Source organism: Asterias rubens, chromosome 1 (assembly GCF_902459465.1).
Source record: "Asterias rubens chromosome 1, eAstRub1.3, whole genome shotgun sequence".
Taxonomy (NCBI): domain Eukaryota; kingdom Metazoa; phylum Echinodermata; class Asteroidea; order Forcipulatida; family Asteriidae; genus Asterias; species Asterias rubens.
In genome coordinates, this window is record NC_047062.1 from 12,894,552 (window position 1) to 12,907,779 (window position 13,228).

The following is a 13,228-nucleotide window of genomic DNA, read 5'->3' on the forward strand; positions in this document are numbered from 1 at the left end:
ATAGCCAAAGATTTTGCCAACCGAGGTTGAAAAACTATGGAAAGCCATGATTGCCAATCAAAGTAGAAATAGATCGTAGGAATTGTACATAACTATTAGCCTACTAATTAGTTGAATTTGATGGAAACAAATCAACAAATCAAAAGAAACATCGAGCTAGTGAATCTTTCCAGAAAATGTGGAATGTGGTCACAATTTTGTTAACATGATTGATTGTTTTGTTAACATTCGGCCGGCCATTCCACGGGAGTGCATTTAGTTTATCAACAATGGAAAGGTCTACATGGATGGCAATGCCGAAAACAATAGATAATGACTGATGAGTGGGACGCCCGCTATCGTCTGAAAAGTCTTTCATTGTGTCGCCCTTTTTAAGACAAATGAGTGACCCCTGTGAAACAACTATCTTTTGTCTCAAGCGTATTTTAAAAACTTCTAAAAGACAAAAACCGCAAAACCTTTACCATTATCTCGTGCTTCATGTTTACATTCTTTGCAGAAAATTATGATACTTAGTACTTGCATAAACAAGCATAATGACAAGGTTTTCATTCGAAACAGGTCCTGGTAAGAGTGAAGTACCCACCGAGATAGTTACCGAAGAGCCGCCCCAGCTTACTGCCCTCAACGAGGAGTATCTCGACATGGTTTTAACACCAGAAAATTTCGGTGAGTTTTCAGAAATGTATCGGGCAGTCTTAATTCATTGATGGCCCGGTGATAACATTTGTTTTCCAAGTCACAAATATGTGTTGGTATGTTTTGTTAAATGTGTTAGAAATTTTGTTTAAAAGCTCGTGCAGAATTCGGTCGCGTAATTCTTGCGAAACGTTTACCTTCTTTGTTCAAAAATTTGACAAAATGGGTTTGTAACCTATATATAATTCATAGAGAACGAATGCAAAAGTTTTTGAGAAAACGGGACACTGCTCAAATGCCACGGTATAAACGCAAAAACGGGATTTCGGACGGACATTTCTCTCAGGGGTTAGCGATTCAGTACCAACTTTATGCCAAGAAAACTGACTCCATAATTAATGATAATCACATGTTTGATTATGCCAGTTCAACCAAGAGAACAAATACAAATGAAATTGTTTTCCTATTTTCTCAAGATGTTGACAGCTGCGAGGAATGGATGGGATGTCGGAGTGAGACTCTCCTCTCGTACTTAGCTCGGCTTCAAGACCTGCCAAACTGTCCGTGCTCCTACCCAACAAACATCCGTCAGAATAACGCCATCTGGGATCTGCAAAAGCGGCAAATGTTTCACTGGAAGGACGCTAGCGGCGACGAGGCCAAACTCCCCGTCTATAAACCCACGGCAGAGTACTGCATCATCTCCACCCTCTCCCCACCGAGTACCAGCCTTGCCTCACAGCAGTGTTGCTATGATGACAACCAGAAGTTGATCACACGCGGGCCTGGCGCTGGTACCCCACAACTCATCAGCGCCGAGATCTCACCCGAGCTCCACTACAAAATCGACGTCATGCCGTGGATCATCTGTAAAGGGGACTGGACCAAATATAACAAAGTCAGGCATCCGAATAACATGTGGGAATGCAAGGAGAATCCCATCCAAGCCGATTTCTACCAGCTATTTCAAGAGGCGAAGAATTACTGATGACATGACAATAACACTGGGGTGAAAGTCCGCAATGGTCCATCCTGTGGCTGCCCGAGGGGGCAGCCTGCCGTAGCAATGACGGTAACCCGTGGGCTAGTATGCCGATCAGTCAACGCTACTCGGGTGCAAGGCATTACTTGCCTTGATAATGGCCCTGGGGGCACCACTGCTGTTGTCTTGACTGTCTTTTTTTGGATGACCATACGGACATCGTGAGGATACCAAGTGCGACGACCGCTATTGAGGCGAGAGAGGGCAATGACATTTGGACCATAGTAATACGATGCAATAAAAGTAACACAGGTTGAATGTACAAAAACAACACACAATGGACGGGCTGTAAATATTTATCAACAATTTTTGTTTGTAGTAAACGTATAAAGATAACAAAACCTTATAACACTATTTGACTTTTTTCCGTGTGCATTGAAGCCCCTCCTTTTTGGCGGTAACATTTGCTCGGCGTCGGATGGGTTGTGGCATGGCATTTATGGAACTTGCGTAACAATAAGGTAACGCCAACAAACAGTCTCACACCAATGTGAACCTCAACAAAATCTCTATAGTGTACGACATGCATGTGATGGGATTGTGACGTTGATGATATTTACATGGAATTCGGCACACAGTCACGAGTATGTTATGGGAAAGAAAAGAATCTAGATAGTATGATCGCATATTTGTCTTTTGGAAAATACATGTATATAAGTCCTGCAATTTCATGCTACTGTGAGCATTTTGAAAACTGCCTGATTCTACCTACAATCTTTCAGAATTCCAATGTGCGTTGGCGATTAGCCAAATATCTTTCTTATTACAATCTCTGACTGCGTGGCAACATCCAAGCTTGTATCATTCAAAGGCACAATTCCCTTCAATTTTTCAGTTATCCGAGGGTATCTGTCCCACAATTTGGTCATTTGGGGTGCAGAAGTTGACCAAACCAGGAGCGTTAATTACCATGACGCTTGAACTACGAACAGTTTTCGTTCTGCGTGGACGAAGGGAACGTTTTATAATTCATATTCAACAACCACTCCGTTTCGAAACGCGGTCAAAACGACAAACAGTGAATAACAAATGCAATTTTTCCATACAAAAATGTCAACATGACTCAAAATCATAGGTTGTACCTAAAACACAATAATTACTTTTAACCGAGTGTGGTGGTATGGTAGGCCGAATCAAACAAATCATCCTCATTATAGAGCAAAGAACATGTATGGCAATCTGATCTGAATGAAGAAAATAATAGTTTCTAGAACCAGCAGGGCACCCTTAAAATAATCAGCAGGGCGCCCCCAGCGGTAGTGCACGGAGCGGATACAGAGACCCCTGTGTCTAAACTAAGTTATTAGCCCGTAATCTCAGTAACTGGGTCTTATGTAGTGCTATTCTTCTTAATGATTGGCTATTTATCTCAGGAATATCAGCTTAAATATATATTATATTTATTATGAAATGAACCAAAAATATAACCAAGGTATCACCCTGTGTTTAACAAAAGTGCAGGGGCCATCACTCTATAAAATTACACACAAATTGATAGAATCAATTATCATGCAACAAAAAGTACATATATTCTACTTCATTAGAAAAACATGTGCCTGTACTTGTACATGTTTTATGAAAAGGGCAGATTTGTGCAAACCCACTGCAAACCAGGTTTATAATTTGTGATACTTGAGACTGCCAGCACAGAACAGTGGTATACATTTTAAGACACTATTGTAGACATTGGTATGACAGCCTTGTGTTGATGGTTACAAAAGCATCCATTATCCAATAATATCAACTTATAACTTTCGATGTCGCTTCATTTTGGATGTACCAAGTCGAATGGTGGATTTGGTATGGCATGAAGCTATGTATATTTGTTATGGTGTACTTATGTTTCTATTAGAGTCTCAATCGTTTTCCTGCATATTGTGTTTGTTTTATTTATAGGCCTTGTGTTATTCAAAATCATTTCTTGATAGTGTTAATCTGTTCTTTTATTTTTATATTATGATCTGGATTGCCTTGGTTAGAATTAAAATATAAACAGTATAATTCGATACTCAACAGAATTGAATGATATTTATCTTAAAGTCAGCATTTGAACATCTTTGAAATATTGTTTTCAAGATATTACACATTTAGGTATTACTATTCATTTGGAGAAGAAAAAGACTGCCTAACTTGTATGGTCATAACTTTATTGACCCGCTGTTAAAACTACTTTTTGAGCCCTGCATCTGGTGAATGCTTCATTTAAAGAATTTTCGGGCTGTTTAAAGGCAGTGGACACTATTGGTAATTACTCAAACAAAATGGGGGAAAAAACCTTACTTGGTCACAGTAATGGGGAGAGGTTGGTATTACAAAACATTGTGAGAAAAGGCTCCCTCTGAAGTAATGTAGTTTTCGAGAAAGAAGAAATTTTCCACGAATTTGATTTCGAGACCTCAGATTTAGAACTTGAGGTCTCGAAATCAAGCAAGTGAAAGCACACAACTTCGTGTGACAAGGTGTTTTTCCTTTCATTCATTGTTATCTCGCAACTTTGACGACTGGTTGAGCTCAAATTTTCACAGGTTTGTTAATTTATGCATGTTGAGATATACCATGTACACCAAGTGAGAAGACTGGTCTTTGACAAATACCAATAGTGTCCACTGCCTTTAATAACAAATTTACTGATATTTCTAAGGGCAAACAAAATACAGAAAAAAGTACCAATCAAGATGAATTTGTCATTGACGAATAATACTAGTTTTTATTTTTATTTGAGCCATGACTAGACATGGATTGATTAAAATAACATGTCAAAAAATTATTACCTTTATTGTCGAGGAGGTATACTTGGTTTTCTCCTTGGAACAAGAAGCCTTACTGATCCAGTTAACACATTCTGTTTGGAAATGTAAAAGATACAAGTAAAATAAAAAAGAGTGGTTTAAAGAGTGTGCACAAATTGGTAAATTTTGAAATAATGTATAAAGATAAGATTGGCATGGTGGAAAACTACCATTTACATAGTTTTGCCTGATATGCTGTAGTTTTTGAGAAATGACTGAAACAGTTAATTTTGTCCAAACAAGAAGCTGTTTGAAAACGGTGAAAACAATAAACAAATCAGGTTTTATTTTAACATTTTCTTCACTATGACTCCATAATTAAGCTTGAACTTTCGGATGTTTGTTATTTCATGTTAATGTTGGGGTCACATAAAATGTGGATACTGGTATTTGAGAATTACCAATGTCGTCTATGAGTCTGCATGTATACACGAGAATATCAACTTTTAGTACTACTGATTTAAAACATTAAAAAGTCAAATACAAAGTTTGGGAGCAGAGTGTTTGAAACAAGATTTGCTCTGGTCACATGAAGGGCATCAAAACAGTCACATGACTGAACAAATTCATCACACTCTGACCTTTGTCATTAATAAATTGAGTGGTCAGTATAATCAGTGCAGTCAAAGGGAAACTACACATGGCATGAAGGAGTTGGTTAATGTTAAATGTCATGCCAGTTACATACTGTCAGCCAGACAGACGTATGAGTGACTTAAACTGAGACGTTCCCATTTTCTTAAATTTTCAGCCCATGAAGTTAATAATACTAGATTCTGGTGAACATCTCATTGGCAGCGCACTTGTTAATATCTCTCCATGCTACAATTACACAGTATTGTTTTTAAGTTACAACCAAGCTGTGCACGGTTTACAGTGGTCCCCTGTCCCCATACGATCCCTCAGCAAAAAAAAATGGAAAGCCATATAATCATCCATGGATTGATATCTTTAAAGATCTGCTGAATAGCCCTGGCATCACTTTAAACAGATTCCCACTGTCTTTTCTAAATGGAATGTGAAATGTAAGATGTTAACACAGCTTGCTGCACTGATTGTGATATCACAGTGAATCAGAGTGATTGCGGTTGAAAGTGACCACCCAGTATGTTACCTCTGCTGACATCATGATGGCATGTACCAGCAATCTTAGGGTGGTCTCAAAAGGTGGAACAGGGCACAAGAAAGGAGGGACCCTCTCAATACGAGGGTAGGTAGGGTAACATCGAATTGATCATGGCATCAGTGAATTAGGACTAAGAATGAACACCCAGTTTCAACCCTCGGGTGGTCTCAAAAGGTGGAGAAGGGTTTTCAAAAGGAGGGGGTTTATAAAAAGAAGGCCAGGTGAGGTCATGACACTGAAATGATCCTGACATGTTAGAATCAGGGATATCAATGATTAATGACCACCGAGATACATTAGCCCTGGTGACATGATGATGGCTGTTATGTGAGATTCAATTGATGTAATGAAAGGTGCGGTTGATGACAAGGTGGGAGTGGCAAGTAAAAGGGGTAAACAGGGATGCTGACAAAAAGTACATTGCAGGCTTGGACTTGCATACAGGCCACGCCCTCTGTTGCCCCTGGTCTTAGCCTTGGTGCCCATCAAAAGTTTCCCATTGACAAAGATTTTCAAATGGAAGTGACCTTTGCAAAATGAAAATGACCTTGTCTTTTCAAAGATGGAATTTCAGTTGCACCTCCACGATTGTACAGACACTAGGTTATCTTAGTGTGGACCCAAACAGGTCAAGGAAGTGGATCATTATTACCCAGAGTGTGTTTGGTGTGTATACACCTGCAGTCCATTTCACCTCCAGTTCTGTAGCAATTATCTAGTGGGTCAGTATTCTGACTCTTTACTTCATAAAGTTACTGGAAACCTAAGGTAATTTTCAAAGACCAGTATTCTCACTTGGCATGTTCAAACTTAATGCTTAAAATAACAAATCTGTGATAATTTGAACTCAATTGGCCATCAAAGTTGCAAGAGATTAATGAAAGAAAAAAAACCTTGTTGCACAAATGTGTGTGCTTTCAGATGCCTCAAAAAGGCATCAGGTCTAAAATATTTTATTATTTGAATGGGCCTAAAATATTTTAATATTTGAATGAGAAATTACTTCTTTCTCAGAAACTAAATTCCTTTCTCTATGCTCAGAGGGAGCCAGTTCCCCATTGATCTTCACAAAGTAAGTTTTTTTTTATAACAATAATTTTGAGTAATTACCAATAGTGTCCAGTGCCTTTAAACCAAATATGGTGAATTATTGACCCCCTTTCAGCACAACAACCCGTGAACTACCAACTGTCATTTTACATTAACATGCGTACCTCATTCCGTTCATTGGCAATGCATGAAGCAGAGCAGGTTACCAGACGCCGATCAATATTGACTACTGTGACACTTGCTGTGACAGGCTCACCTATGTACACTGTGTAAAAGGAATGAAACCATTCTGTTGATCATTGAGAAATTGACATGGACACATATGCACTGCTGGATTTATTTCTATTTTTGTCTTTTTTTTAGTGCATGAATGTAAATGGTGAAACACAGGAGGGAGATCTAACCACATTCCTCAGTTTTTTTATTTTTTATTTTATTTTATTATTTGTGTCGCTCATGCATATAATACTCTTATTGTCTCAACAACCTTTAGATGTTGAGACTTGGCTTGATTTTTCAAAGCACTCAAATTCATCTTAGAATAAATTGTCAGTACCAGTGATTTGTATCGTGACATCAAACTTTACTTAGGAACTACAATTGATTTGGAGAAGATCAATCTTCGGCTATTTTGTGAAATCGGCCCCCATGTATGAAAGGAAAACTCCATCTGTCCAGAAATATCTGGAGTTCCACTTGGCCTCCAGCAGGTGCACCTTTTAAAACATAGTCTCAGAGATCAGTGAAAACCCCTTTTTATCGGACACAAACAGAGGCTCCTAGCATAACATTTGATTTTAGCGCCATTTGCACTTTGTAGTTTAAATATCCAGTCATGTTAAGTTTTCTTTCTCAGAAAGATACATAAAATACTAAACTTTTTGCACTTGCAGGATGTAACAGCACTTTAACTAGGATAAATTTGTAGGGGGCACAAGGGGACGCATTTTTTTAGGGGGGTACTTAAAACTGAAGGTTTTTTTGCATCTCTCTTTAACAAAATATTAGCACATACTTATTTTCATGAGTTACACCAATAGTCTCATTCTGAATGAAACTTTGAAAGGAATTCTTTCGGGCTAAACATATTTTGTTGGCATTGTAGAAGAAACAATGTAGGCTATTTTGCTATTTTTCTTGTGGACTAAATAACTTACAAGGAGCTGGAAATTCACACATCTGTGATAAGACGATGGTTCCTGGCCCTGGCAGTTTGGTTCCCAACACAGCTGAGATTAACCTGCAAAAGAAGGGAACATTCAGTGAAAATACTAAAACTGGATAAACTCAGAGTTTGCCCATAAGATTTGTATTGAATGGCCAGCAGAACCATGCAGTTAGCCTGTCATTTCACCCTTCCATTAAGCTTTTTCACTAGTCAATAGGGGGGCCTATTTCAAATGAAGTAGGGAAGCTTTTCAACACTGAACTAGCCAAACAGTAGACTTGTGCACAGGTCGTTAAATGTCTGTCACGTTGATAGCGTTCTGACTCTCCCTGCGATTCCCGCAGTATTCTTGATAGACTGCTTTCCCGCGAAGCTACTGCTCTCACGACTACTGTAATGGGAAGTAGAAGTCGGGCAACCAGCAGTTCGCGCGAGAGCACCGCCACAACTCGACTATCTCACCACGTGGGATCATTAACGACTTGTCCACAAGTCTAGCCAACCAGGTGACTTGCAGCATGCTCCATGCTTGCAGAGAGTTCTGACTGAAGGAAGTTGAGTCAAAAGAGGGCGCTATCAGGGGACAGAATCTCCAGCTAGTGCTACATGTGCACCAGACTGGACCTGTAACTTAGTCTATGTACATGTAGTCAATCAGGTCTAATACTTACTATGGCAAATGTGAACCCTTACCCACACTGCCAGCCCATTCAGATTACATTGGGATGCATCCCCTATGGGTAGGTCATGGGATTTAACCAACTAGGTCCCTATCTATAGATGTGTCCACTTACAGTACCTCTTAGTTTACTTTAGCCTTCCCTACAGTGATTTGGCTGTTGAAATTACTAAGCCTTTGTAATAGTTGTTGCACATAATGTTTTTTTCAATTTGCTCAGAATAACTACCTTGAATGCATCACATTTATTTTTTATAATGGACCAACTCACCTGGAGGTGTCGAATGTTGACCGTTAACCTCCATTTGTCAACATTGGAATCAAAATGGTGTCGAGGGTACACACAAAATTCTACAGCTGTTTCATCTTAAAGCTACAATGCCTGTGGTTCCTGCAGGTAGAGCTACCTCTACATGAAACAGCCTGGTTTATTTTGTTTGACATACCGTCATATCTTGAGATGGCATTGTGGATCCATCCCAAAATGGCTGCATTTCATTATTAACGCACCCAGGGGTAAGCTTTAAGCTGTACTCCTTTTCGAAACTTTGACATTCTCGGTCGTCAACCGAGAATGTCAAAATTTCGAAAAAAGGAGTACAGCATCAACATTTCGAAAAAAGGCGTACACAGCGCCCAAGTTACTGGGTCTAGGGCTTGCACAGTTGCAGAAGGAGTAGATAAGGAAAGCCCAGTTCATACTTCCTGCGAATGCCAACAATACCACACACATTTTGACGTCACAATTGGCACTGAATAATTCGCAACATATTCAACTCCTGCAAAATATTCGCTGCCAAACATCCATGTGACATCATGGGTTTTTGACTCTTACTTGTTCACCCGGTCAACACACTTTCTAGTTTTAATACTTGGGTAGTAAGTTAAAGTAGTAAGACCAAAATGTAAACAAAGATTTAAGAAATTGGTAGGCCTACCCCCCAAAAATAAACAAAAACACAGTTCACTGCTTATTATTAATTATGAATGCTTATTCAATTGAATACTTAGAGCCAAAGGTCACAAGGTGGCTGGTGCAATATGAATTCAGAGACACTCTGGACAGTACAGCAGGCAGATACTCACCCGTTAACCAAAATCCCGTGGACAATACACTTCCCGAACCGTGCAGTTTCAGCATACTCATCATTTACGTGAATAGGGTTTGTGTCCTCACTCAGTTCCGCAAACTTCTGCACGTCTTGTGACGAAAATGTCTTCGTTATTGAAGCTGTATCTCCTTCTTGAAACCAAATCCCAGAAAAACTTCTGGAGGACAGTGGTCTTGACACTAATCTTGCGAATGTAGTAACTGTTTTAGCCAACAACATGTTGTAAAACAAAATTTACAAACCCCGAAAGAATTTAAAGTGTCCTCCATTACCCGCCATAGCCACATGTCAATGTTTACGAGTTTTAGTTTCAAGCGTGCAGTTCGTGTTAAGGCATAGAGATTGTCGGCTTAAGAATTGTCAAACTTCTTCTTGAACTTAAAACACCACAGTACTTTTATAATTTTGTTAGATAAACTTGTTTAGAAAACAGAAACTAACTAATTATAGGGAAAGTCATTGCTCGAAACTAATGATTTTGTCACCAAATGTGCGTTTTAAATTAAAAGGATTGAACATTTCCTTTACTCGACTATAGCGGGCGACATTACATTATCACAAACGATTCCTGCTGCTGATTTTACGAAACACTGAGGCCACTGAAGATCCTCTCGGCAGGAAGAGCATGGGAAGAGTAACTCGTCCTACATATGGGTTCAATGCGTCCTAACGTCTTCTGATACGTCCTAAGTCATATTAGTCTTAAGTTAGGAAGAGGTTGGTGAAATCGACAGCTGACCGTCCTCATGAGCAAGTTTCGCACAGATACAAGTTACAAAAGTGTTTCAACTTGTCAATGAACATGCATACTTATTAGGGTGTCCCTCAAATTTAAAAGATGACGGCTCAAAATGGGTCATAGTTGAATAATATTAACTTGACATCAACACTGTTATAAGCATACGAACGAACGAACGAACAAACAAACAAACAAACAAACGAACAAACAAACGGACAAAAAAAAGACAGACAGACAGACAGACAGACAGACAGACAGACAAACAAACAAACAAACACCCCACTGCACAAAAACACAAAAACCAAACAAAACAAAACAAACAAACAAACAAACAAGCAAGCAAACAAGCAAGCAAACAAGCAAACAAGCAAACAAACAAGCAAACAAGCAAGCAAGCAAGCAAGCAAGCAAGCAAGCAAGCAAGCAAGCAAGCAAGCAAGCAAGCAAACAAACAAACAAACAAACAAACAACAAACAAACAAACAACAAACAAACAAACAAACAAACAAACAAACAAACAAACAAACGAACAAACAACAAGCAAACACAAACACGCCCCATCTAAAACCTCAAAAATTACCAAACATAAGCCAAGAGAGTTAAGAAACAAGACCAGTCAGAAACTTCACTGTGATTGGCAATCTCATAGCTCCCTTGATTAATTTATTCTCCGCACCATAGGTGCGACCCGCGCGTACATGCGGCTTGGCTGGCATGATTATTTCAATAAAACACACTTTATTTATGCGATACAATTATTGTGACAAATATTCGTCTCAAAATTCTTAATTATTGTCAGCTGCTATGTGGTTTACATAATGCCTCTACAGTCCCAGTTGATAGAACTTGGGGTGTTTACGTTTTTAATTTGTTTTCATTATAAATATTACATTTGGGCCTTTGCGTTGAGTTTATTAGTATAACTTTGACAAACTTGGCGTCTCTTTTTTTTCTCAAAGTCCAGCGTAATAAACCAAAATATGTATATATATATATATGTATATCTCTTTGTGTAGCTTTATATTATGATTCTTTATACAAAATTACTATAGGCCTATGTTTTAATCGCAATTATTTTCAAGACTTCAAGGTATATTGGGGCCCTATTGGTATGACCTTGGTGTTATTATGCGATAACATTTCGTCCGAAGTGCCCCCATTTAATATAAATAAATAAAAGCCTACGCTGAATTTTACAACATACGTAATTTTTTGTAAATGCTGCGGGCCAGAGGTTTGTGACCCGCTGTCAGCTGCGAATCGTGTAAAGATTCGACGTTCCTGACGAAATTACCGCGAATTCCCCCGCTTTTTTCTTATTCTGTCCTAAAAAGTAGACACACCTTTTCAGCTGAAACTTTCACAGGTGATTATGTTTGAGTCTCTATAAATAATTAATCAGCATGTTTTCTGGGGACACTCAGAAACCAGTGAACACTATTGGTAATTACTCACAATAATTATCAGCATAAAACCAGACTTGGTAACGAGTAATGGGGAGAGGTTGATAGTATAAAACATTGTGAGAAACAGCTCCCTCTGAAGTGGCGTAGTTTTGGAGAAAGAAGTAATTTTCCACGAATTTGATTTCGAGACCTCAAGTTTAAATTTAAGGTCTCGAAATCAAGCATCTGAAGCACACAACTTCGTGTGACAAAGGTGTTTTTTCATAGTTATCTCGCAACTCCGACGACCAATCGAGCTCAAATTTTCACAGGTTTGTAATTTAATGCATATGTTGAGATACATCAACAGTTACCAGTAGTGTACAGTGTCTTTAAAGCCCGGTCACACAGGCCCCGATAACGGGAATGAAACCGACAATGAACACGAGACGATAAAAATGCACGCCCTCGATTGGTTGGATAAACGTGTGTCGCAATTCGACCAATAGAATGCGTTATCGTTATCGGTTTCGTTATCGCTGCAGTGTGACTCTGCCTCTATACCTTATTTCTACCTTCTCATGCTTTAGGTTATCTTAAATGACTGAGCGCCCTCCCCCGTTGAAGAGCTGTACTCAAAGCCTTGGTTTGACATAAATTAATTAAGAGTGTGTTTCAATTAATAAGGAGATAAGCCCTATCAATAATCTTAATGTTTTTAGATAGTGTCTCGTACACGTCCAACCACGAATCAATTGAGAATGACACTTTCCCAATCTAAAGCAACCACACAATCAATTCGCTTCCGTTGTTTTTATGGCAATATACAACAAGGCGTGTTTACAGCTACACGTTTATTAATTAGGCTTAGCACCTTACTTCACACTGACAGTCATAGAAACATCACCTTGTGGAGTGATTGACAAAAGCTGAGCAAGTGTTTCTTGAAGATTTTCAAATGTTGCCCAATTCTTAATCTATCAGATGCCCATAAACAGCATAGCTTTCAAATGCAATGAAATTCAGTCGTTAAAGGCACTGGACACTATTAGCATTAAAAAATACTTGGTAACGAGCAATGGAGAGCTTTTGAACACATTGCGAGAAACGACTCCCTCTGAAGTAATGTAGTTTTTGAGAAAGAGGTAATTTCTCACTCAATTAATAGTGAAGGACTTCAGCTGAAGCCTTTAATTGGGCATCTGAAAGCACACAAATTTGTGAAACAAGGGTCTTTTTCTCCTGCAGTCCAAATTTTCGTAGAGTTTTTGTGTGTGTTATTTTATGCATTTTGGTATACACTTAGTGAAAATATGGCATACTGGTCTTTGACAATTACAAAAGGTGTCCCGTGCCTTTTACACAAAATATTCGTCGTGGAGTGATTGACACCTTGACAAGAGCTGAATTATTGTGTTCGCTGTAGACAGTTGAGGAAAAAACACCAAAGCATGCCAACATGTTTAATAACTGATTTTGGGTTGAACAAAGAAACAAAT

General features: G+C 38.8%; 2 protein-coding genes across 4 annotated transcripts in view; one reads left to right on the top strand and one right to left on the bottom strand.

Annotated features, from left to right (window-relative positions):
- Positions 1–1,650, top strand: part of LOC117288560 (isthmin-like) — a 10,508-nt gene extending 8,858 nt beyond the window's left edge. Inside the window, exons 4-5 of the mRNA XM_033769469.1 lie at positions 562–669; positions 1,116–1,650. Of these exons, the coding sequence (XP_033625360.1) occupies positions 562–669; positions 1,116–1,627 (620 nt within the window). The 3' untranslated portion in view covers positions 1,628–1,650. The remainder of the gene's footprint in view (positions 1–561; positions 670–1,115) is intronic.
- The window catches only part of LOC117288571 (hydroxyacyl-thioester dehydratase type 2, mitochondrial-like), a 26,988-nt gene extending 16,774 nt beyond the window's left edge, over positions 1–10,214 (bottom strand). Inside the window, exons 1-5 of one of the 3 annotated variants that reach the window (XM_033769480.1) lie at positions 9,580–10,213; positions 7,804–7,886; positions 6,811–6,911; positions 4,453–4,523; positions 1,438–1,518 (exon numbers count right to left, since the gene is read on the bottom strand). In XM_033769480.1, coding sequence (XP_033625371.1) covers positions 4,455–4,523; positions 6,811–6,911; positions 7,804–7,886; positions 9,580–9,824 — 498 coding nt within the window. In that variant the 5' untranslated portion in view covers positions 9,825–10,213 and the 3' untranslated portion in view covers positions 1,438–1,518; positions 4,453–4,454. Of the gene's footprint in view, positions 1–1,437; positions 1,519–1,815; positions 1,868–4,452; positions 4,524–6,810; positions 6,912–7,803; positions 7,887–9,579 lie in introns of those variants that run through there. The other 2 variants (XM_033769497.1, XM_033769489.1) reach the window with 2 other exon arrangements.
- Positions 10,215–13,228: the final 3,014 nt, after the last annotated feature.